This window comes from Salmo salar, chromosome ssa24 (genome assembly GCF_905237065.1).
Source record: "Salmo salar chromosome ssa24, Ssal_v3.1, whole genome shotgun sequence".
NCBI classification, from domain to species: Eukaryota; Metazoa; Chordata; class Actinopteri; order Salmoniformes; family Salmonidae; genus Salmo; species Salmo salar.
The window spans coordinates 9,959,309-9,986,208 of NC_059465.1; the positions used below are offsets into that span (position 1 = coordinate 9,959,309).

At 41.1% G+C, this 26,900-nt stretch overlaps 1 protein-coding gene across 2 annotated transcripts; it reads left to right on the forward strand.

Annotated features, from left to right (window-relative positions):
* The first annotated feature begins 9,098 nt into the window (after positions 1-9,098).
* LOC106585127 (zinc metalloproteinase-disintegrin-like lachestatin-2) lies at positions 9,099-26,803 on the forward strand. 2 transcript variants are annotated; one of them, XM_014170986.2, is made up of 22 exons: positions 9,099-9,256; positions 10,411-10,496; positions 10,692-10,768; positions 11,044-11,122; positions 11,225-11,301; positions 11,395-11,578; positions 11,803-11,865; positions 12,112-12,183; positions 12,517-12,686; positions 13,869-13,950; positions 15,159-15,292; positions 15,568-15,745; positions 18,215-18,304; positions 18,785-19,040; positions 19,674-19,779; positions 19,903-20,059; positions 20,181-20,267; positions 22,766-22,859; positions 23,109-23,217; positions 23,395-23,485; positions 23,599-23,688; positions 25,377-26,803. In XM_014170986.2, the coding sequence occupies exons 1-22, from the start codon at positions 9,199-9,201 to the stop codon at positions 25,404-25,406; spliced, it is 2,370 nt and encodes a 789-aa protein (XP_014026461.1). In that variant the 5' UTR covers positions 9,099-9,198; the 3' UTR covers positions 25,407-26,803. The 2 variants fall into 2 exon arrangements, with proteins under 2 accessions (XP_014026461.1, XP_014026462.1); XM_014170987.2 differs by having other exon boundaries at positions 9,100-9,256; positions 18,785-18,980.
* Positions 26,804-26,900: the final 97 nt, after the last annotated feature.

Genomic DNA, 26,900 nt, shown 5'->3' on the forward strand with positions numbered 1-26,900 from the left:
TCCAAAGTAGTGCACTATGTAGGGAATAGGGTGCCATTTAGGATGCATCCTAGATGCTGCTGCTACTGCCTACTGTAGTTAACACAGTCCCATGTGGCTCAGTTGGTAGAGCATGGTGTTTGCAACGCCAGGGTTGTGGGTTCGATTCCCACGGGGGATCAGTACGGAGAAAAAAAAAAAGAAATGTATGAAATGTATGCATTCACTACTGTAAGTCGCTCTGGATAAGAGCGTCTGTCTGCTAAATGACTAAAATGTGTTCTGTACCCTCCTACCTCAACACTGTCGAGTGCTCCAACTTCTTTTTACCTCAAATTAGTCCATTTGGAAGTTTTTCTTGGTAAACTATTCTCATGATTTTTGTTATTGTTGTTGAGCACCCCTCCTTTCCTTTGTTTGCTGAAGCGCGCAGACCCACCTGAACTCTGCTAGGCATGTTCTACTTCTCCTTTGGGTCACCTTTCACCTAAATTCTCTTTATCAATCCCTCTCTCAATTGTTTGGGAAAAAGGGGAAGAATTTATATGAATTATACAGGTCAGGAACATAAGGGTGTAATCCGGTGAGGAGGCTGAAAATACATGTGCCGTTCCTTTGTCTTACACAGAAGACTAAACATAAACATGACCCTTGACTTTGTACAGTTGCCACCAGAGGAGGCTGGTGGGAGGAGCTATAGGAGGACGGGCTCATTGTAATGGCTGGAATGGAATAAATGGAACGCATCAAACACATCAAACATATGGAAACCACGTTGGACTCCGTTTCATTTATCCCAATCCAGTCATTACAATGACCCCTCCAGAGGAGGCTCCTCCCACCAGACTCCTCTGGTTGCCACATAACCACTCAACCACTCCGAATTATAGGTGTGAATAGTGTAGGACGGTACCAAATCAGGTCAGAAGTTTAAAAAAGTTGCTTTGTCTTCCATGGAACACACAAGAACATAAACAGGTATCAGTCAAACTTGTCTCTTGATATTGTACAGTTTCAGTTACAACATAATAACCACTAAAACCAGAACATAAACCGACACATTGTTGCTGTCTATGTGTATCATTACAGATGTTCCGGTTTTCAGGGGAAATGGGAAGAGAGCCTGTGACGCGACTTTCGCTTATGGACGTTAACAAGGCGACACTCCATCTTAACTTGTCCTCCACATTTACTGGATTGGTTAAACTGTGCAGACGAGAACCTCCCCCAACATTTATTTTCTTCGCGTCAAGACCAGTATGTAGGGGATCTAGTTTCAGGCTTTTCTTTTACACCTGCTAACTTAGGTTAGGTTACCTGTGACGAACACTGTTGTTGTGTCTTTGAGATCACCTGTGGGTCATGTGCCTTACTTACCATCTCCATGGCAATGCAGGGACACGAACAGGAAAGGTGAGGGGGAAGGGATTTCCAACACTACCCCAAGCTGAGGTGACAACAAGATCAGGTGATTGGGGGAGAGGTGAGAGTGGGAGGGGTGCGAGAGGGAGTAGGAGGGTAGGAGGGTAGGAGGGCAGGGTGAATGACATCAGCACGTTCGACTGTGTCACCAATCACCATAGTAATGCAGTCCCACTCACAACTTAGTCAGAAGGGTTAGTACATTAGAATGTGGCTTCCTATCACAGTGGCAAATGGTTTTGGCCATTTGTCCGACCACATCAGAGGGATATGGCATCCCTTTCTACCCACTTATTATGTAAGTGGTTTTGGATAAGGATGGCAAGCGGGCGGTCACGTGTGTTTGAAAGGCAGAGGATCTGAGATCAAGTACCAGTAAGGACTTTTGAGGAAGGAAGCTATACTGTTAGGCACGCACAGGAACGCCAGTTACAATAGCAATGGACACATTTACTTGAGTAACAATCAAACTGACAGCATAGGTCCTGCCAAGAACAATTTTATCTTGGATCTGTCCTATTGGCCCTGCCGACCTAACGTTGAGCCTACAATCCCATGGGGAGTCGTTGGGACTGGCGCCAGGTGCAGGACAGGAAAGTTCCAGAGGAGAGCGGGAGAGGCTCTGGGAGGGACAGGCTCATTGTTCATCCTGGCTGGAGGACAAGGTCAGATCAGGCAGACTTGAGGCTGGTGCTCCCTCCCCAGGGCTCAGTCTTGCCGACTCCCCTCTCTCCACCCCATGGCTGGGGCCTCCACACTCTCCGCTCCTGGAGCTCCCTCCCCCTGTCCTCACGACTAGAGCCTCCCAACTCCCTATACTCTCCATTTCCCTCTCCCCACGGCTGGGGCCTTTGACTAGCTCCCTCCTCACTCAGTGGTGTAAAGTACTTAAGTAAAAATACTTTAAAGTACTACTTAAGTAGTTTTTGATGGTATCTGTACTTTACTATTTATATTTTGGAAAACTTTTACATCACTACATTCCTAAAGAAAATAATGTACTTTTTACTCCATACATTTTCCCTGACACCCAAAAGTACACATTGCATTTTGAATGCTTAGCGGGACAGAACATTTTTCCAAATTCACACACTTATCAAGGGAACATCCCTGGTCATCCCTGCTTTGTTTGTAAATGATGTCTGAGTGTTGGAGAGTGCCCCTGGCTATCCATAAATGTAAAAAAACAAGACCATTGGGCCGTCTGGTTTGCTTAATATAATATGAGGAATTTGAAATGATTAATACTTTTACTTTTAATACTTAACCTGTTGGGGCTACAGGTTAGCAATGAACCCCGAGTCGGGATTGCTAACAAGGCTGGAAATTCAAAACATCAAAAATCTAATAATTTCAATTTCTCAAACAATCAACTATTTTACACAATTTAAAAGATAAACATCTCCTTAATCTAACCACATTGTTCGATTTTCAAAGAGGCTTTACGGCAAAAGCATAAAGTTAGATTATGTTAGGACAGTACATAGCCACAAAAGTACAAACATCCATTTTCAATTCAAGGTCAGGTGTCACCAAAAGCAGAAACCAGCTAGAATTATGCACTAACCTTTGTCAATCTCCATCAGATGACACTCCTAGGACATTATGTTATACAATACATGCATTTTTTGTTCCATCAAGTTCATATTTATATCCAAAAACAGCATTTTACAGTAGCGTGAAATTCAGATTTTTTCTTCTCTGAAATGCTTCCGGTGAACATAACAAAATTACTATTCGAAAACATTGGTAAATTATAATATTGTCATTCAAAGAATAATATATTATCATCTCGTAATTGCTACCGAATGGCCAGATCTCAAAATAACTTTACTGGGAAATCACATTTTGCAATAAATGGGGTGCTATGCTAAGAACAATAAGCTATGCTATACAGTTAGCATCATCTAATATCGATAATAACATTGTAAATATCCCCTTACCTTTGATTATCTCCATCAGAAGGCACTGCCAGGAATCCCAGTTCCAGAACAAATGTGGTTTCTTTTGACAAAGTTCATAATTTATGTCCAAATAACACCAAGTAGTTAGCGTTCATTATGCTCCCACAAAACGTGGTGGGGGGGGTGTAAAATCACGCCGAAAAGCTAAAAAACCTAGTAAATAATCTATTTACGTTCGTTCAAACATGTCAAACGTTGTTTAGCATTAATCTTTTGGTCCATTTTTAACGTTAAACATCAGTAATATTTTCACACAACCTATCCTATGTCTAGATAAACAATTATGACAAACTCACGCTTCTCAGATTTATGCGCAGGCGCAAAAAAATGAAGTGACGACATGTCAACTTCCTTGCATTCTAATTTGCTCTCTGTTTATCATAGACGCTTCAAACAACTTTATAAAGATCGTTGACATCTAGTGGATGCCGTAGGAGTTGCGAAATGAATCCTTTCTCACTATGGTATCTATAAAACAATGACACTAAATAGTACAGTCACAAAATTCACATTTTTTTAAATCTATTTTTCACAGGTTTTTGCCTGCAATATGAGTTTTGTTATACTTACAGACACCATTCAAACTGTTTTAGAAAATTCAGAGTGTTTTCTATCCGAATGTTAATAATATGCATATCCTAGCTTCTGAGTTGGTGTAGGAGGCAGTTAGAAATGGGCACATATTTTTTTCAAAATTTCTCAATACTGCCCCCTAGCCCCAACAGGTTTTAAGTATATTTTAACAATTACATTTACTTTTGATACTTAAGTATATTTAAAACCAAATACTTTTAGACTTTTACTCAAGTAGTATTTTACTGGGTGACTTTCACTTTTACGTGAGTAATTTTCTATTAAGGTATCTTCACTTTTACTCAAGTATGACAATTGGGTACCTTTTCCACTACTGGTCATATATGGGGTGGCAGGTAGCCTAGTGGTTAGAGCGTTGGGCCAGTAACTGAAAGGTTGCTAGATTGAATCCCTGAGCTGACAAGGTATAAATCTGTAGTTCTGCCCCTAAACAAGGTAGTTAACCCACTGTTCCTAGGCCGTCATTGTAAATAAGAATTTGTTCTTAACTGACTTGCCTAGTTAAAAAAAAATACAGTAAGTGTTGCGGCTGGGAAGAATGCGGATGGCTTTAATCATTTGCTAGTGTCTGTGGTAGCAACGGCTCATGCTGTCCCTTACCTACTGAGAGCAGCAGAGCATGCTGTGTGCCAAAGGATACATTTGTACTGGGAGCACTGGGCCAAGGGCCCTAGAACCAACAGATTGGCTAAGGGACAACTTTACAGTAACTATCTGCAGACTTTGACGGAATTCCTGGCTAAAGCTTGGGATATCCACATCAGCACTTTCAATGGAATAGCTAGCGCTTCTGAACTCTAAAGAGTAGGGTTGCCCGGTACTACAAAACGAAACCAATGTATGGTTTTCATTGGTGTAATGGGAAATTATTATTAATTATTTTCCTGTATGTGATTTACTGTTGATATGGATTGACATGTATTAAACATGAACGTATGTGCGGGAAGACGCAGACAGATGCATTCCCCTTTGTCACGTCCTGACCATAGTAAGTTGTTATTTTCTATGGCAGAGTAGGTCAGGGCGTGACAGGTTTTTTTTCTAGTTTAGTATTTCTATGTTGGGTTGTTCTAGTTTTTGTATTTCTATGTTGGGCTTTGTTTGCGATGATCTCCAATTAGATGATCTCCAATGATCTCCAATTAGAGGTTGTCTCTAATTGGAGGTCATATTTAAGTTGGTGTTTGTCCCACCTGGGTTTGTGGGAGATTAATTTTGAGTTGTGTATGTTTCACCTCTGCGTCACGGTTTTAGTTTTTTGTCATTCAGTTTATTTATGTATTGCATAGTTTCACAGTTTAAATAAAATGTGGAACGACACACACGCTGCACTTTGGTCCGCTCATTCCTACGACAACCGCGACACCCTTGGGAGAAGGAAAACAGGAGTTAACCATGTATGCACCATATTTAATTAAGTAGTTTTCACTTGTTGGTCTACAAAATCTGTTGTAACTAAGTACTGATGTTCTACCTTTGACCTTTGACCTGTTTAACTGCCAGTATCAAATGTCTGCCAGTGTTGAATGTTATGGTTAAAATTTGACGCCAGACAGGATTCAAGGACACACTGATAATGTATCTGTGACACTGTGTGATTCTGTAGCAGCTGATGTTGTGACTTCCTACAAGCCTCTCGGGCTGGTGTTTACAGAACATTTGGTACTGTGTGTTTAATATATAACGGTCTTCTCAGAGAAGGCTCGTTAGACATTTTCTCTGCTTCTGTTCTGGAGGTGTCTCTCTGTTGCAACTTGTAATAAACCAGATTTTTTTATTGATATTATCAACGACTGCTCTCCTTGTCCACCTGAAAATCCCCTTTACAATCGGGCAATGATCAAAGTGGAGCAAAGCTAGTGTAGTGGAGGTCAAGTTACGTCAGACATTCTTATGCTGTAGAACAGCTGTACGGAAAGTGTGACAAATGTTAGTGTCTGTATTGTTTCTATAAAGAATGAATGAATATGACCCACATTTATTACCATTCACCACACAAAAATGTGAAAGTTATAATTAGGTCATCCAACCAGACAGTACCTCATATTATACTAAAATGCAAATCCTACAAAACACCAATGAGATTTACACATAGTAATACGTAACAATACTCGAATAATAAAAACAGAAGGATTGACCACAACAGAGCTGTCTTGCGACTGGCCCCGCAGGAAACAGTGTGAGCTCAGAGAGGTTTTATTGTGCTTAGCGTGGCTGCTTGGATGAGGAACTGAGAGCCGACAGCTCGGCCAGGGACTAACCAGGGCCTAGTGCAGTCGGTTCTATGCTGGTTCAAACTGGTCAGCCGGAAAAATAAATCAATCTTGCAGATGACTTAACTCACTACAAGCAGGGCTTTGGATATCCAACAGCATAGCATCAGCTCTAGGGCCAGATAATGGAGAAAGCAGGTCAGAGAGGTACAGCAATACCAGTATCAGCAGCTCACCATACAGAGAGAGACAGGCAGGGAATAACATTCAACCATACCAACAATTATTCTCCCAGCAACTCAAGGATGATTAGAAAGTGCACAAGCTCTCCTGAAATTGTATCATAGAATGACGGATATTGAGGAAAGAGAAGAACAGAATTAGGTCAAACAGACATGACTCTCCAACTCCACAATGAGACTAATTCTATAAAACCATTCACGTGTGTTTAACTCTTTCTAAATTTAGCCGAGAAGACAGGAGGCTTATTGCAAGAGATAGTGTTTTGGAGCAGAATAGACCATGTGTTGTAGTAGGCAACATTATCCCTGCTCTATTTTTTAAGTCCCACACATGCAGTCGGCTACCCTTGCCCAGTAGATCGTTCCAGTCTAGCATGCAGTTTCAATCTCTCAGCTGACTTCTGTTGTTTCGTTGTTCTGGAGTTCCTCCTTTTCAGCGATCTTGGTCAAGGGTGCATTTTCCAATCTGGTGACATTAGCAAAACTCCACAGTAACCCCATCTGCAGATCGGTACCACAGACAGACAGACACGAGCTGTGTTTGATAACATCCATTGTAGAATGGACGGATCTACAAATCACATTAGACTAAATAACATCTACAAAACATCACCTTGTATCCTCAATAACTCAATCACGTTTTGACAAAAGTCATGCTATCTGACGTAAGACAAAGCACCACAGAGCCTAATTTTTTACTGCTCAGTCCACAGCCTCGTGTACTCGTTATACAAAAAAAAAATAGACAGTGAATACAAATGAAGGCTCTACTGAGCTTCAGTCATATCATTAATAATCATGCAAATTCTGTAGGTTATATTATAAATCCCCTAGTTTCATAGCTTTAAAAGGATGCTTAACCTAAGTTATTTATATTGAAGCTGTATTCTATTAAGAATTCAACCTGGACCACACATGCAAATGTTTTCTGCAGTGGCAGTTCCTCATTTGTATGGTTCCTCATAGTGACTTTCAGCACCGCAGTCTGCACCAACACGTATTAAACCAAGCAGCAATAAAATACATGCATAGACAGCTCTCGTTTGTCATGATAGCAATAACATAACATGGTAATCCGTTTTACAGGACAGGCTACAACTTCAAAAGGCAGATTTAACCTCCTGCAGAGCCAGGGAATCATGAATCATGCAACATGGTGCATATTGGAGAAAGAGTTCCGCATAAAAAGATCCAATTCCAAATTCGAGACTAATCTCCCCGTCTCCCAAAATTGTCTGAGATTTGTCTGATTTGTCTTTCTTTATTGGTGACATGCATTGTAAATGGTGCATACAAATCCAATTATAAAACAGTGGTGCACAATCCTGCCACACACTTTCCCTCTGTCATCAAGGACAAAAAACAAAGAACAGATTGCCATGTCCCTGGCAAGGCTCCAACCACAGAGATGAACACACAAACCCAGCCAGCTGTCCTCTTTTTGCCCTGTGCTCATATCTGCCCCGGGCAGGCAGAGAGACAGGCAGAGAGGTAGGGAAGAAGGGAGGTAGGCAGAACAGAGCAGGCAAAGCAGAGAAGGCATGCAGAGGCAGAGAGGCAGGCAGAGCGACAAACTCTCACAGTCTCACGTCATAATTAGACATTCATCCATGTTACTAAAACATCACATTTCAAAGTGGTTAAGGTTATGTTTAGGCATTATCTTCTAATTTAAGGTTAATCATTCATTCTGAATGGTTATGGTAAGGGTTAAGGTTTGGGACAGGATTAAAGCAAAAATATGAAAATAACTTTTACTGGATTTGAACATGCAACCTTTGCTTCCACCCATCCGCCATCCCTGTCCACAATGCCAAAACCTACTTGAAGGTAATAGCACCCACTGATGCCCCTAGTTGCAGAATTCCACGTCAACTTCCGACGTCCTCAGACATGGATGGACGTCAAATAATGACTTGTATCACGGGTGACATGTCTGGACAGAGAGGCAGGCAGGGAGGCAGAGCAGGGAGGCAGAGCAGGGAGGCAGAGCAGGCAGGCAGAGCAGGCAGGCAGAGCAGGCAGGCAGAGCAGGCAGGCAGAGCAGGCAGGCAGCTGAGCTGAGCTCCACTGTGGACTGCAGAGATTCACTTGGCATGAGAGCCTGAGGTATTATGAGGAGAGATTGCCCTCTTGTGGTGCTATATTTTATCACAATTTTGTATCTATTTATTTTACTCTCAAAGGTTAGTTTCTCCAAACAGACAAAAACAGCTTACCGGAGGCCAGGACTCACATGAGTTAAGTAATATAATAACATCTCAGGCTTTTGCTCTGAAATTAAGATGACTCAGTGATTGGTCAGTGTGGTAAGTGGTGAATATTGCTTACAGGTAATTCAAATTTTCTGTTTAAATGTGTACGATGTTTGGAAAAATATATCGAGATAGATACCAAATGTTATTTGTCATACGCGCCAAATATATATATTCTCATTGTACCCTTAGTCACAACATTACAGAGATGAACTAAGTAAATACATTTGTTCATACAGTACCTTTCACTTTATAGTGCACTACTGGTCAAAAGTAGTGTACTTTATAGGGAATAGGGCGCCATTTCGGAAACACAGACACTGTAGCAAGTCATGTGTACACTAGCTATGACTAACAGGAAGTGGACATGAAAACCACTGGGCCATGAAAAACAAACTCTATCACTGACAGGCTGGGGCCGCCCAATAAGGTGTGGCCTGTAGATGGTATCACATGAGCATGCAACCAGGTAACCCATTAAGCCCCTCACACCATCACTTGCGTTCCAGTAGCTGTCTGCACTTCGACAATGACACATAAACTTCTATTGTGGATCTTTGCCCTAACTGCCTCCTGCAATCTCTCAGGTAAGTCATTGGATACACCCGTCTCCTCACAGCACAATGACACAGGTTAAGCCCCAGTCAGCCATATTCAAAGGGCACTTTATTCAGACTAGTTGCACTAACAGTACAGTGAGTGTATAGATATAGAGAGAAAAATTGCTAAAATGCAATCTGGATTTTTTTTTTTTTTTACTGCTATATTGATAGTAAATGTAGCAATTGTATAACAAGGGAACAACATTCCCACCTTTTCATTGTCAATAATTCAATTTTGCCCATATTCTTGATGTTAATAAGCTCACTGGTTAGAGACCACAAATCAACCAAATCCGCTGAACAGCACTGCAAATAGCTCTATATTCAAAATACTGACTGAAGAAGAACTGTTCAGAGATTAAATTATTTATTTTTTACTCAGACACCCTCAACCCATTCAAAACCTCCCAATCCACCAGTCATGAATCACTGATTTATAGTGATAAATCCTTAGCTAAGTCTCATTCTCGACTATTGGGAAACATCAATTTAGTAGTGTTAGTAAGTGTTGACACACCAGGTACAGTATGGATGGAATGACAAGACAGAGATTATTGCATTATCTGGTAAACTCAAACTGATTGTGGCGGACATCGCCCATATGTCAAAACCTTGTGCAGTGGAAGTGTCTGGAAACGAGATGACCAATTTAATGACATAATTCCCAATGTTCCTCTATGGCCCAATCATGGCTCAATGGGCCAAGGTCAAGTACAAATCAAACAGGCCTGACAGAGAACAAGAAAGGGTAACAAAGAAAAACAAAAAACATCTATCCATGTGTCAGCCCTTGACATACACTCTCTAACAAAACAGCACCTAGTATAATGATCATGTACGAGGGTCAAACAGCCTGTGTTCATCATGTATCTGAGGTATTCATACTGTAGTTTTATTAGACAATGTGTGAACATTAATGAAATGCATCGAATATAAGGAAAGCTTGGGTTATACTGCTGCAGTTCAAGGGTAAAACACTGCTATACTGCCACCTGACTGTTCCTTACTAATGGACCAGTCAATGCCTGAAAACAAGGTTCAGGTTATGACACGTTTAGAATAGAATGGAGACAGACAAAGATGGCCCATTCTTGAATTCTCTCTATCCCTCATCGTTCTCTCTCCTTCTCTCCCCACAGTGAGTTATGGTCCTCTTGAAGGGGTGAGGGACTATGAGGTAGTCCGACCCATCAGACTACATACTCTGCAGAAAAGAGAAACCGAGGTAAATTCGTCTCCTGTTCTTCCTTCCTGCACAGGAGCTGTTTTGCTGTGAAATACTCTGTAGACATCAATGCCAACCTCTACTTTGTTAACAATTGTGTTTACTGCTTGTAACAAAGTGGTATAAGAGACCATGTTAATATACTGAGGAGAGATTATATCTATGGTATCAACTAATCCTAATCCTCTCTCTTAGTCATCCAGGCCAGAAACTTTGAAGTATGCAATGAGAGTGGGTGGGAGAGACATTGAGATGCATCTGGAGAAGAATAGGTATGTACTCTGGCAAAAGCCTCCTATCTCATTCTCATTCTCCTCTCACACAAGTAGGATTATCACATGCTTCTTCTTTCCCCTAAATAAGGAACGGCACTATGTAGAGAACTGTCTTTCCACAGTCTTATCTTAGTTCCCATTTGTAGCCACACACTGCATCCTAAAATATATTAAAAAAATACATGAATTTTGTTATCACCTCATGAATTCCTTTGAACATGTCTAAGGAAATTATGTAATAAATCACTTAAAAAAAAAAAAAATCCCCTCAGGGAATTACTCACGAAAGACTATAGTGAGACTTACTACACTGAGGATGGCACACCAGTCACCTCTACGCCTCAGGATATGGTAAGTGATTAGAACATACCCTTGATAGGTAGCTGTAGACTGTTTATAAGTGTCTTGATTAAGGCCCTTTAACCTCGCCTTCTACTTAATTCTCTTCTTCAGGATCACTGCTACTATCACGGCAGTATTGTGGATGACAGAGAGTCTACGGTCAGCATGAGCACCTGCGATGGACTCAGGCAGGCAGCCTTACATTTCTATTAGTCTACAGTGAAACACTATTTCATCCCCTAAATCGATTGTATAATGTCTATTATGTGTTTTTATTTTAGTGGATATTTCAGAACGGCCGCCCAAAGGTACCTGATTGAGCCCCTGTCAGGGGGGGATGATGGTGATCACGCAGTGCTGAAATACGAGGACCAGAGCTTCAAGCCTATGCTGTGTGGAGTCACTAATACTACCTGGAACGAAGACTACCCTTCCATTACTAGCAAGAGCCGTTCTCGAGCCTCAGTAAGACATCCAATCCATGAACACACCTAAAATGTCCCTAGTTAAATATAGTCTGATATTCCCTAACAGGAAATGATGTGTTCTGATGAAGGCCATTGATGGCCGAAAACAACACCTTTTTAACTTTGCGTGAATAAAACATTGAGTCTTTAGCGTTGAGCCTTTTCAACTCACCTTGGTTTAGCGCCCTCCACTTCTAACCACAACGTTTTCCTGTTTACTAGGGTCCATCTATACTTCAACAGCAAAAATATGTTGAGCTTGTCCTCGTTGCAGACAACCGTGAGGTAAGAACTGACAATACACCAGAAACACAAGTACCTCACCACTACCCGAATCAACACAATAAACTTCAACATTTCATTCTTATCATTTATTTGGCCAATATTTTGACCAAATAATATTTAGAAAAGCAATGTAATATCTATAAAATCATGTTAATAATCATATCTAATTAGTGAGTAATGCATTGTGACAGGATGTCCGTTGTTCTCGTATGCACACTAAAACATGTTGCATCTGTACCGTTTCAGTACAAGAAAATGGAGAGTAATCTCGGAATGCTGCGTAAGAGGATATTTGAAGTGGTTAACTTTGTCAACATGGTGAGTCAGTCACACGGTGATGCCAGCATTGCATACCTATAAGATCCCCTTACAGCACCATGTCCCTGCTGGCCTGGTAACCGAATATCAAACACCTTCATATTTAATCAGTTTCTCACCACAACTTTTTTGGCTTCTGGCTCTGCTTGTACAGTACTTGTTTGCTTCTCTGCCTTATGAAGGTCATTCAACTCAAACCTCTCTATGTTTTAATTGCTTTCTAATGAACTGTAAAGGTTTCCAGGACACCGATTAGGCCTAGTTCTGGTAAACCACCCCTAATTGTTTTAATGGGGAGAGTCTAACCTAACCATGAAACAAATCTGCCTGCAGGTCTATAAGCCCCTCAACACCTTTATTGCCCTGGTTGGTCTGGAGGTGTGGTCAGACAGTGATAAGATATCAGTGACCGCCCCTGCTGGTGCCACCCTGGACGCCTTTACCACGTGGAGGAACAACTACCTGGTCAAGATTAAGCCCAATGACAACGCACACCTCATCAGGTAGGCCATGACGTACACACCTTATTAGGTAGGCCCCAACACAAACCTCATCAGGTAAGCCCCAACACACACCTCATTGGGTAGGCCTGGACATACACACGTCATCAGGTAGGCCACAACGCACATCTAATCAGGTAACTATAGGACTCAGCCAAAGAAATTGAATTGTTTATCTAAATGTCCTCACCCCTATCTCTGACTGGTTTAAGTGTTTCATCTCTGTGAGGCACTCATGGTTGAGGCAGATAACATTAACTTTGGACATGAACGCAAATCCTCCAATGTCTGCCAAACCATGAAATGTTTGGTTGGGGGACACTCTTTTCACACCACTTCGATATAGCTACGACCGGAAGTGATTTTCGTAACAGGTTAGGTGATCATTTTTTGCTAACCCTAATTCTCCAAACCTGCTATGAAAAAGGTCACTTCTGGTCGTAGCGGTATCAAAGTGGCGTAAAAATATTTTTTCTCGTTTAGTGTGTGCTTGTCAGACATCTTTATAGGGTCAGCTGATGGTCACCTGATTAGGCCATCGTGGTTTGGAACATTTGTTATTCTTGATAGATTCATATTGAAGAATTCATAACATGGGTATTTGACATCAGGATCTTCTTTATTCACCAAGTACATTACAGCAATAAGGCCCGAGGACGGGTGGTATATGGCCAATATACCACGCCTTAGGGCTGTTCTAATGCACGACACAACGCGGAGTGCCTGCACGCAGCCCTTAGCCGTGGAATATTGGCCATATACCACAAACCCCAGAGGTGCCTAATTGCTATTATAAACTGGTTCCCAACATAATTAGAACAATAAAAAAAATTTAAAAAATTGTCATACCCATGGAATACGGTCTGATATACCACAGCTTTCAGCCAATCAGCATTCAGGGCTCGAACCACCCAGTATATAATTACAGATACCCAGTCCACAGACATCATACAGATACAATATCAGTATTTCGGTGTCTGAGGACAAAAGTTTGTAAACAAAAACAGCTGGCAATGTGTCCCTAATTTTCAGTAGCTCATCCTGAGTAAAAGTAATCCGCATTCGTCGCAAATCCATGAGTAAACAAACAAAAACAACGAATACATAGGCAGCACAAAAACACTGTGGCTAACATGTATACATACGTATGTGGGGTTGATATGTTTCTTGTTCCCTCCGTTTCAGTGGCATTGACTTTGAGGGACCGACGGTGGGTCTGGCCTTCATCGGGACTCTATGTTCAGGTCATTCAGCTGGGGTGGTGCAGGTAAAGTACATTCATTAGGTCTACATTTGCCTACACAATAAGCTGCCATTATTTGAAATGTGGTAGTAGGATCGTTTTTGCTTGAGAAATTGAACAAGTAAAATGGGACAATGGAGAGGTTCTACCAAGTTTTCAAACTGTGACGTTTAGAAAGCAGAAAGAGTGAAGGTTGAATTGCAAGATTAACTTCTTTAGAAATAGTTGTGATAGAAATGTCATGGTAATGAAATGTATTTTACGGCCCCGTGTGGCTCAGTTGGTAGAGCATGGTTCTTGGGTTCAATTCCCACAGCAATACAAAAAAAGTACAAAAAATGTATGCACTCACTACTTTAAGTCACTCTGGATAAGAGCATCTGCTAAGTGACTCATGTGTAAAAAATGTATGAAAGGTGTAATCATTAGCCCCAGAGAAGTCATTAAAGACTTCTCTGGGGCTAGTTAGGGACCATCAATAAATTACACAATGTAAATGAGACAATATTTTCATGTTGCATACCTTCAGTTGTCTCATTACATGTTTTCAATATTTATATATGAATTTCTACAACTTATAGTTGGTTTGAGGTTTTTAAGTCATTGAAATTTGGAGCTATTGACGTCATTTTTATTTCCCATGTACATTGTGTAATTTACTGATGGTCCCTAAATAGCCCCATAGGGATATCGAATGTCATTGGGCATTAGGATCGGGTGATTACTTTGGTATGTCGCTCTGGATAAGAGCGTCTGCTAAATGACTCAAATGTAAATGTCCTGTGGGCATTTGGGCAGGATTTAAATAAACCCAACCCAAGGGGAGAAAAAATTGCGTACCCTTTATTCTGTGACATACAATTTTTTCCTAAATCTCAGTTTTGGACGAGACTGATTTTATGAGCAAAAGTATCCTATTTACACTTTGTAGTAAATTTTGAGAGTAGAATAAATGTTTCTGACTCATATCAATGCCACGTAGGAATTTTCAAAAGGAGAAGTTGCTTTTTGCTCTTTAACTATCTAAACAACCAACAAGCAGAAGAGGATGTCTAAATTAGAAAAAGGAACCTAAATTAGATCTTAGCGCATTTTAATAGAATGAGACAGTGACAATATCAATTCTATATCAATTTAATCTCTAACCTATTCATCCAGGTTAGTTTCACTGATAGAACATGTCATCAAACACAGTCAATTCTATTTCATGTTAACTATTTACTTCCTTACAGGATCACAACGCCAGGGCCATAGCTGTGGGGGCCACATTGGCCCATGAAATGGGCCACAACCTGGGCATGAACCACGATGACTCCAGTGCCTGTGCTTGTTCTGGGAATAGCTGTGTAATGGCTGGGGCCCTTAGGTAAGGACTGTTATTATGAAAAGTTTCAAGATATATAATGTTGTGACTAGATTGGAATGCTGTCAATGATAAACAATATGATTGATTGCGGTTTACAAGCAAGAGGGAACTTGTATTCAAGAATTCTTCCAGGCATTGTTTTCTCTGCTCATAACACACACAGAGCAGCTATACAGTACTGAGCCCTTGGACAGCACAGTGTTTTGTGCTACCGTGGTTATATTGAAAGTCAGTATATGACCTTATGGGTAACTTAACAGTTTTTTCTCTTTCAGCTGGGATATCCCAAAGTCATTCAGTAGCTGCAGTAGTTTGAGCTATGACCAGTTCCTGAATAATCGTAACCCTGAGTGCCTACTGAACAAGCCAGACTACCGAAATGTGGAATCAACCCCAGTGTGTGGGAATGGCTTTCTGGAGAAAGGAGAGGAGTGTGATTGTGGCTCCCTGGAGGTGATTTAACCTTCTCATTCTATTCCATCTACCCACCATTTAGATCAACAAGGTGGCAATCAAATCAGACAAAAGTTGGTTCTCGTGGAGTTAATACAAGTATGTCAAGTGATTACATTGCATTTCTGGGAATAACAATTTAAGATTTACGTGCGTGGTCTTGCCTGTTTTCCTTAGCTAGGGTCAAAATGGAGAATGCCTTTGACAAGCACAGGCCTATCCTGATATATATATATCCACCACCACCTGCCTTAGAAAAACGTACATAATTACCCAGTTTGGGAATTTCTCTTCAAATGAGTACTGACATAGCAGTAATGCAATGATAAGATTCACTAGATGATACACATTTCCAGACATTGTAGTCTATACATTTCCACACATAGTATGATAGTCATGGCTATATGGTGATCTGGAAGAGGAAACTTTGAAAGTAACAATCCATGAACATCAGTTTACATTCCAGTCAGAGGGAGTTAGGTGTGCAGAGCAGTTCAGTCAAGTCAATCTGTCCAGACCTGTTAGTCAGTCGGATAAGATACCATCTTTTTGTGTACCTGTCTTGCTAAACTACACCTCTCCTGCCAAGTGTGTTTGCATCAGATGCTTGTAATTCCTATTTATAGCCTACTAAGGTACAATGTTTGTTTTACTTAGTTAGCGTGTCTTACTGTGGTATAATACTCTAGAGGTAAACATGGAGTGTGGAAACCCCTTGGTACTTACAGAGGGGGGGAAAAGTATTTGATCCCCTGCTGATTTTGTACGTTTGCCCACTGACAAAGAAAGGATCAGTCTATAATTTTAATGGTAGGTTTATTTGAACAGTGAGAGACAGAATAACAACAAAAATATCCAGAAAAACGCATGTCAAAAATGTTAGAAATTGATTTGCATTTTAATGAGGGAAATAAGTATTTGACCCCCTCTCAATCAGAAAGATTTCTGGCTCCCAGGTGTCTTTTATACAGGTAACGAGCTGAGATTAGGAGCACACTCTTAAAGGGAGTGCTCCTAACTGCAGCTTGTTACCTGTAAAAAAGACACCTGTCCACAGAAGCAATCAATCAATCAGATTCCAAACTCTCCACCATGGCCAAGACCAAAGAGCTCTCCAAGGATGTCAGGGACAAGATTGTAGACCTACACAAGGCTGGAATGGGCTACAAGACCATCGCCAAGCAGCTTGGTGAGAAGGTGACAACATTTGGTGCGATTATTCGCAAATGGAAGAAACACAAAAGAACTGTCTATCCCTCGGCCTGGGGCTCCATGCAAGATCTCACCTCATGGAGTTGCAATGATCATGAGAACGATGAGGAATCAGCCCAGAACTACACGGGAGGATCTTGTCAATGATCTCAAGGCAGCTGGGACCATAGTCACCAAGAAAACAATTGGTAACACACTACGCCGTGAAGTACTGAAATCCTGCAGCGCCTGCAAGGTCCCCCTGCTCAAGAATGCATATACATGCCCGTCTGAAGTTTGCCAATGAACATCTGAACGACTCAGAGGACAACTGGTGAAAGTGTTGTGGTCAGATGAGACCAAAATGGAGCACTTTGACATCAACTCAACTCGCCGTGTTTGGAGGAGGAGGAATGCTGCCTATGACCCCAAGAACACCATCTCCACCGTCAAACATGGAGGTGGAAACATTATGCTTTGGGGGTGTTTTTCTGCTAAGGGGACAGGACAACTTCACCGCATCAAATGGACGATGGACGGGGCCATGTACTGTCAAGTCTTGGGTGAGAACCTCCTTCCCTCAGCCAGGGCATCGAAAATGGGTCGTGGATGGGTATTCCAGCATGACAGTGACCCAAAACACACGGCCAAGGCAACAAAGGAGTGGCTCAAGAAGAAGCACATTAAGGTCCTGGAGTGGCCTAGCCAGTCTCCAGACCTTAATCCCATAGAAAATCTGTGGAGGGAGCTGAAGGTTCGAGTTGCCAAACGTCAGCCTCGAAACCTTAATGACTTGGAGAAGATCTGCAAAGAGGAGTGGGACAAAAGCCCTCCTGAGATGTTTGCAAACCTGGTGGCCAACTACAAGAAACGTCTGACCTCTGTGATTGCCAACAAGGGTTTTGCCACCAAGTACTAAGTCATGTTTTGCAGAGGGGTCAAATACTTATTTCCCTCAATAAAATGCAAATCATTTCATAACATTTTTGACATGTGTTTTTCACGAGTTTTTTGTTGTTATTCTGTCTCTCACTGTTCAAATAAACCTACTATTAAAATTATAGACTGATAATTTCTTTGTAAGTGGGCAAACGTACAAAATCAGCAGGGGTTCAAATACTTTTTTCCCTCACTGTAGTTAAAGCCTACACATACATAGTGGCTTGACTTTGAGACTTTTACACACTGGATGGATGTACATTATGTTCTCATTCCTTAATAACTTTCTGATCTCCTCATAGCATTATCATAATGACATGCAGGATGTTGATGTTATAGGAGTGTACAAACCCTTGCTGTAATGCCACCAGCTGCACACTGACCAAAGGCTCAGAGTGTGCTGCAGGAGAGTGCTGTGAAGACTGTAAGGTGAGACCGACCACATATCAACCACGCCTCTCTGTCTGCTCTAGACATCCGGATGTGTTCCTTTGATACTACAGCCCTCTTGAGAACATGCAGCAGACACGTATAGCTATGTCAAAGGGTTTTTAGGACTCATGTGCATTGAAGACATTTCACTTGCATTCCTTTATTTTATAAAACTTAAAAAGGAAAGGTATTAGTGGAAGCAGAATATTTTCCATATCATCACTTGAAAACAAATCCTCTTGAATGCGTATTGTTTAGAACTAGTCTGGCAAAAGCAATTCGCCTTGTACACGTGGATCTGCGCGCCAGCCAGGCTAGGTTAATCTTCTATTTCGGCAATCCGAGTGGATTCAGAGTACAGATGCAGCATCACACCTCCTTCACCAAGCTAATAGGCTATACTTTCTATACTCATGACTATCGGGAAGACTAACAAGCTAGTCATACTGAACATAGCAACAACCACTCTCTCCACAGATCATGGCCTCGTCCACAGAGTGCAGAAGGAAACAGGATGACTGTGACCTAGCAGAGTACTGCACAGGGAATTCAGCCGTCTGTCCTGAGGACGTCTTCTCTGTCAATGGGATCTCCTGTGACAGAGGGAGGGGCTACTGCCGCAACGGCCAGTGTCCACAGCATCATGACCAGTGTGTGAAAATGTATGGCCCATGTAAGTGTGAAAGCATTTCCCTCTGTCTCGTCATCACGGAGTCACCTCTCATCAGATCAGGTGATGTAGGTAGCTAGCTCTTCTGGTTCATATTCTCATACTGCAACCTTTCTGTTGCTTGTCTTTTTTTTCTTAGATCAATTTTCTGTCATGAAATGGTCAAGTCAGGTGTATTCTAATGCATGTTTAAAGTGTGGAAACAATGGTGACTTTTGTTGTTGCAGCCTTTTTTGACACGTGGTGATTCAGCTCAGAAGGGAAACCCGAGCGTGGTCTTATCGGCAGATATTGCATCAATTGGATTCAAACTCTACTTACATGCTATTTAAATTTGACCAATTCTACAACTGCTTCTTCAATGCCGGATGTCATGCGCAACCATGCGCTGATGTCTCTTGCTACCTTTGTTGCTGTAACTAGCTGTTACTCGCTATGCTTGCGGTTTCTGATATCCCACCACCGTTTCTTCCGTCGGGGTATTTGATATAGCTTATCGTGCTCATTGCCCGTAGTTAGTTATATTATCATCTTCATATGACGCTTCGCTCTGGCAGTTACCCTGAAAGAGCACAGCCCTAACGCCAAGACTATGCGTTGTAATATTTTCTAATAAATGGTTAAACGTACACGTGGTGTTTCCTTTCTGAACTACTCTAATGCATTGCGTAACATTGGGTGTTATTCCCTCCTCAGCTGCTGAAAAGGCCACGACGTACTGCTATAACCAGAACACCAGAGGACTGTACTACGCCTACTGCAGACGGCCTTCACAGGACCAGTTCATCCCCTGCCAGAGCCAGTGAGGCCTAACAAGCAATACCATGTTATTTCAATAGGCTGCTTTTACTACTCAGATTGTGGTGTTGCTTACTTTAAGCGGCATGTCACTGATATGACTCCCTTTTGTGGTTCTCCTCTGTAGAGATGTGCAGTGTGGGAAACTCTTCTGCAAGAATGGTAATGATGACCCCAACTACGGTCGCATGGTGAAATTCTCCGACTGCAAAGCCACATTCTACGGTGATTACACCAGTGACTTTGGACAGGTGAACCCGGGGACCAAGTGTAATGATGGGAAGGTAAGGTTTATTTTTGTCTGGGGCTACCTCCAGCTGAGTTTTCATAAACTAAATCAAATTTAATGTGTACCGTGTTATTTTCTCTTTTATTCTTGTGCCCATTCCTGTCTTCTATTCTAAGGTGTGCAGCGAGAACGAGTGTGTGGATCTTGAGACCGCCTACGGACCCAAAGCCACCAACTGCTCAGCACGGTGCAAAGGACATGCTGTGAGTACAGCACCCCGTCTCTGGTTTGGTATTTGTGAGCTCAGGATGAAACACTGCTATAAGGAGCATAGGCCATTGACGAATGTCCTCCATCTCATTCGGTTCGAGGCAAGATTTTCCAGGTCTCACCAGTCGAGGCTGCTTTCTGTCATCTCTGCTTGGACGTCTCTCCTCCAAGTGTTTCTTGGTTGAGCTTTCTTTTTTGTTCTTGAGGGTGAAAACTGGTAAAAAGCCAACCTAATTTTGAATTACATACCTACTGTAGACGCTTGCTACCCATCTGTCCCCCCAGCTGCAGACGAGGCATGCGAGGCACTTTGAGGGAGTTTTTGATCCTTTGGACAGTGAGAGAGGTCACAGTGAGCATTGGGAGGCTGATGGGTGGAGTGGCCATTGGAAGCCTTCCCATGTCAGCCCTCTCTAGTCACATCCATGTTGTGGAAGTGGGATCGGCTATTCTTTCTCCCTGGTGGCATTGGCTGTAGGACAATATCACTAGCACTCCGGACACTGAGGATGTCTGTCAGGCTGTTCTCAGAACAGTTCTGACTGGTCTCTTGTGTCTTAGTCCTGGACATCACTCTGTCTTTCATGGCTGTGAGAGTCACAGTGGAGGAGCAAACAACAACACAAAGCATGTTTGAGAAAAATAATATAGAATAAATTACATATATTACAATAGAATTTGATCAAAGTTGTTATTATAAACTAGTGTTTTTCCACTTTCAAAAGACATTCCAATTCCTGCCAAAATGTTCATGAATTCATAAAAATGAAAGATTCACAGACTAAGGCCTACCTTCAATTTGGACTTCCAGATAATTTGCACACGTAGGATTTGACTATAAAGTTTCAACAATATATAATTGAAAACAGCAACACAAGACCACAAGACCTAGTTTTAAATCACTAAATATGACAGTTATTGATCAAATAAAGTTCTCATAAGATAAAAGTAATGTATTTGAGATTATTTCATTAAATTATAGGTCCTACCTCAGTTCAGGAAGAGCGTCAATGACCTGTCTATTGATTGTCTTAGTTTAACAAAATAATGCTTCATTATGACATCATGTACATTATGACATAGTAGCTGTCCACACCCTAAAATTTTGTCAAAACCACTTGAATAGGCATGAAATGTAAAATTAAATACAATAGGCCTAATTCAACAATTGAATAAAAATAATAGTTTGACAGTAATTATTCAGTTTATTGGCTTTTATTTTCATTACAGTAGTGGTTTTGAATTTATTAAAATGAGAGTAGGCCTAGTGAGTTTCGTAGAACTCGATCGCTCATTGAACATCTGTGTGGAACATTCCCAGCTGACGCCACACAGACGCCTTTGAAAAAAATTCACAATTTTTGTTTCATATTCAACTTATCAGCATATATGCACGGCAAATAAATTCCCAGTAATCAAATAAATCTGAAAATCGCAATAATCTATTTATTATAGCATCCTCTTAGAACGAGAATCGCTGTGGTGTCAATGTTTTTGATTATGTCCAAGTAGGAACATAGCTATAGGTATTTTGACTTCTATACTACAATAGTGGTAGTTGTGTGTGTTTTCTTGTCGTTCATTCGTTTTGAGTCAGCGCTAAACCCAACTCAACCAAAAATAAAAGTTAAAGAATGGAATTAAGCTAGTGTCTTAGATTTAACTATCCAAGCAGTAAATATATCCTTTAAATGTTGATATTTGGTTGCGTTGTCAACTAAACAAAATTCAATATTACTTTTGTAATACAGTAAATAGCCTAAAGTTAAGGCTATCTTACAAACTAATGTAACAGTTTTTATTCAACCGTAAAATAAGTAACAGATCCATGGCCACATTTTGAGGTTACTGTAACTATACATTTATTTGTATGTAACGTTAATCATATAAAGCGTGCATGTTCAAGATAGCATGCATACTGTAGGTTGTGGCGGATCTGTGGAGATATTCACAATTGCTGTAGTCTGTAGAATCTCGAACGGCATTGATCACTTGCAGCATGTACTATTATTGTAATCTCAACTTCAAACCAGGTAATTTGGTTCTGCTATTTCCCTGTGGCTCAGTTGGTAGAGCATGGTGTTCGATTCCCACGGTGTGCCATTACAAGAAAAAAAATGCATGAAATGAAATGTATGCATTCACTACTGTAAGTCGCTCTGGATAAGAGCGTCTGCTAAATGACTAAAATGTAAATGTAAATGTAGGAAAAAAATTATATTTTCTTTCTAATGTCAACATTTTAATTCTCAACTCCAAATATTGAGCAAATTACACTCACTGGATTATTTGACAGTGCATTTTCAAAGCCTATCTACCAAATCTACTCATTTTAAAATGTTGATTACTTTGTCTTTCCATTATCATTCACCTTTTTGCTAATGTATTATGGGGTTGCCGGTTTGCCTGGGAGGGGGTTCCCTAGGCAAGTAAAGGTTGAAGACCCCTGTCTTTATTATAATGTATGCGTTTCTGTGTTGTGACACTGCAGGTGTGTAATCACAGAATGGAGTGCCAGTGTGAACCTGGATGGTCACTTCCAGGCTGTGATACAAAGGATGGAAGCTTCACGGGCCTTTCCAGAGGTAGGCCCCTAAAGACTTAAATCAGAAAATCATGTTTTTTAAAAACAAATACGGTTTCAATTGATACAAGGGATAAGCCTTTACTTTATTTACATGTTACTACAATATTGCTAGAGTAATTAGTGTTACTACAGGTATTTGAGCATCTTTATGTAAAGTTTTGCCAATAGCTTTGGTCTGTGTTTTCATTGTATTCAACGCCTGTATAGACCTTTTCTTAACCTTGCCAACCTCTGTGTGTGATTGTAGAAGGAGTGATTGGCATTGCAGTGACAGTCTCTCTGCTGCTCCTGGCTGCTATTGCTGGGGCAGTGGCTGTGTTCCTAAAGAAGAGACGACAGTCCCCCACTCTGCCTAGGTTAGTCCACGACGTGGGACATATATAAACATTCACTGCCAAGATTATTCTTTGATGAATTAAGATGTACTCAGTTGTCAGGTCTCCATTGTAAAATACGTATTCTGACATCAATGGGACTTCCTGGAAGAAAAAAAAAAAAAGGTTATATAAAAAAAAATCTGTCTGCTCATCCAGCCACCATACCCAGAAGAAAATCCATGAAGTGGACAACCACATCCATAACAAACTGCCAATCCCCAGCCAAAACAAAGCTATGCCACAGCAGGTAATGAAATACCTTTTGATTTCTACAGTATCATCTCAATGTTGGTGTTGTTTGATTAGATTCTTGTGTCCGTGGACTGTTGCCTATTTATTTAATCGCTTTACTATTTCCAGCCCAAGCGACCAAAAGTAGCTCCGCCCCCACCCCCACCAGCTGCTAACCAATCACAAGCCCCGGTCTGTGACTTCAGGGCCGCACGACAGGTAAGAGACTATTACAGTGAGGGGTAAAAGTATTTGATCCCCTGCCGATTTTGTACGTTTGCCCACTGACAAAGAAATGATCAGTCTATAATTTTAATGGTAGGTTTATTTGAACAATGAAAGACAGAATAACCCAGAAAAACGCATGTCAAAAATGATATAAATTGATTTGCATCTTAATGAGGGTAGTAAGTATTTGACCCCTCTGCAAAACATGACTTAGTACTTGGTGGCAAAACCCTTATTGGCAATCAGAGGTCAGATGTTTCTTGTGTGCAAACCTGGTGGCCAACTACATCTCAGGAGGGATTTTGTCCCACTCCTCTTTGCAGATCTTCTCCAAGTCATTAACGTTTCGAAGCTGACGTTGGCAACTCGAACCTTCAGCTCCCTCCACAGATTTTCTATGGGATTAAGGTCTGGAGACTGGCTAGGCCACTCGAGGACCTTAATGTGCTTCTTCTTGAGCCACTCCTTTGTTGCCTTGGCCGTGTGTTTTGGGTCATTGTCATGCTGGAATACCCATCCACGACCCATTTTCAATGCCCTGGCTGTTCTCACCCAAGATTTGACGGTACATGGCCCCGTCCATCGTCCCTTTGATGCGGTGAAGTTGTCCTGTCCCCTTAGCAGAAAAACACCCCCAAAGCATAATGGTTCCACCTTCATGTTTGACAGTGGGGATGGTGTTCTTGGGGACATAGGCATCATTCCTCCTCCTCTAAACACGTTGAGTTGATGCCAAAGAGCTCCATTTTGGTCTCATCTGCCCACAACACTTTCACCCAGTTGTCCTCTGAATTATTCAGATGTTCATTGGCAAACTTCAGACAGGCATGTGTATGTGCTTTCTTGAGCAGGGGGACCTTGCGGGCGCTGCAGGATTTCAGTCCTTCACGGCATAGTGTGTTACCAATTGTTTTCTTCTTGACTATGGTCCCAGCTGCCTTGAGATCATTGACAAGATCCTCCCGTGTAGTTCTGGGCTGATTCCTCACCGTTCTCATGATCATTGCAACTCCACGAGGTGAGATCTTGCATGGAGCCCCAGGCAGAGGGAGATTGACAGTTCTTTTGTTTTTCTTCCATTTGCGAATAATCGCACCAACTGTTGTCACCTTCTCACCAAGCTGCTTGGCGATGGTCTTGTAGCCTATTCCAGCCTTGTGTAGGTCTACAATCTTGTCCCTGACATCCTTGGAGAGCTCTTTGGTCTTGGCCATGGTGGAGAGTTTGGAATCTGATTGATTGATTGCTTCTGTGGACAGGTGTCTTTTATACAGGTAACAAGCTGCGGTTAGGCGCACACCCTTTTAAGAGTGTGCTCCTAATCTCAGCTTGTTACCTGTATAAAAGACACCTGGGAGCCAGAAATCTTTGATTGAGAGGGGGTCAAATACTTATTTCCCTCATTAAAATGCAAATCAATTTCTAACATTTTTGACATGCGTTTTTCTGGATTTTTTTGTTGTTATTCTGTCTCTCACTGTTCAAATAAACCTACCATTAAAATTATAGAATGATAATTTCTTTGTCAGTGGGCAAACGTACAAAATCAGCAGGGGATCAAATACTTTTTTCCCTCACTGTAGCATAATTTTAGAAATTACATTGGCACATAGGTGAATTAATCCATTTAGATATAAACGGGAATAACATTTAGTATTAAGTAAATATTTCTCTTTCAGGCTCTGAGACCACCACCACCACGTGTCTGATGTCAACATCTAAAGGAGAAGAGTGGAAACAGGAGGTCTCAAACCTTACCAAGACCTCAAATGCAGGGCCACAACTGCCAGGCCAGCCAGAGCACAGTCAGCCCAGAGACCTCACTTCTTTGGGATAATTTTACAGAACCCTATAGACTAGAGAGAAGTTGGCTCTGCCACCACTTCTGAAAAAGCCTGGTCCCAGTTCTCTTTGTGCTCTGGCTAACTCCATTGCTCATTGTTTGGCATGACAATGAGTGACAAGGAATTGGCATGATGTCACAAATAGACTGGTACTCAGGCTACCTATGAAGCCCAAGGAATGCGTTTGTGCCAATGATGTGCATGATGGGTAAACTCAGGAGTCCTCTTTATGAGGAACGTCTTAAAAATGACACTTTACTATTTTATACCTGTAATTTATTAGTGAGTGATGTGATATGCAATTTATTTTTGTACTATTACATTTGTCTATGGTGACTGTATATTCCTGACTTTGGCTGAGTACTGAGTCTACAGTGAATATTCTGTAAAAAAAAAAAAAAATGTTTTTATTTTTTTTAGAACATACTTAAATGCTGCACAACTAACTGCAACTCTGCAGCCACAGTCTGTGACTGAGAATACAACTGCAAAAGTATTCAGACCCCTTGGATTGTCACAAAGTGGGAATAAAATTGATGTCATTTTTGCAATCAACACAAAATACTCAGTGCAAGTCAAGGATTTTTTTTAAAGATGAATAAAAATGTAACTAAAATAGTCGTTGCGTAAGTATTCAGCTCCCTGAGTCAATACATGGTAGAAAAATCTTTGGCATAGATTACAGCTGTCAGTCTTCTTGAGGAAGTCTAAGATATTTACACACCTGGACTACTTAATACATAATCCACAGCATTGTATTAACCATGTTTAAAGAGATATTCAATGTCTGGTAGATGGGTAAGTAACAAATCAATCACTGCCCTTCTTTAAAACTTTCTAAAAGCTCCCTGGTCTTCGTAGTTGAATCTGTGCTCGAAATTCAATACTTGACTGAGGGACCTTAAATGTATGTATGGGGGACTGAGGAAGGGTTAGTCATTCCAAAATCATGTCAACTTGGGATTTGTTAAGCCAAAATGTACTCCTGAACTAATTTCGGCTTGACTAAACGAAGGGGCTGAATACTTATGCAACAATATTTAAGTACTGAATTTATTTATTTTTAAATTAAAATAAAAGGTTTCTGAAATCCAAGGGGTCTGAATACTTTTGCAAGGCACTGTATCTCTGTGTGAAAGTGTCTAATTTGCAATGACAGTATACTATTACTTGAACAGCATTTTCTGTAATCACAATCTCTCTCGGATTGTAAAAAGATGCCACCTGATTAACATGTAAGGCATAAAATGTTTTATTTTTGACACGACTGTCCTGCTTATGTAGAACTTTAACATTTATAAACAACTATTCGGCACGCAACATGTAGAGACACTGAAGTCTACCAGAGTACACCATTAT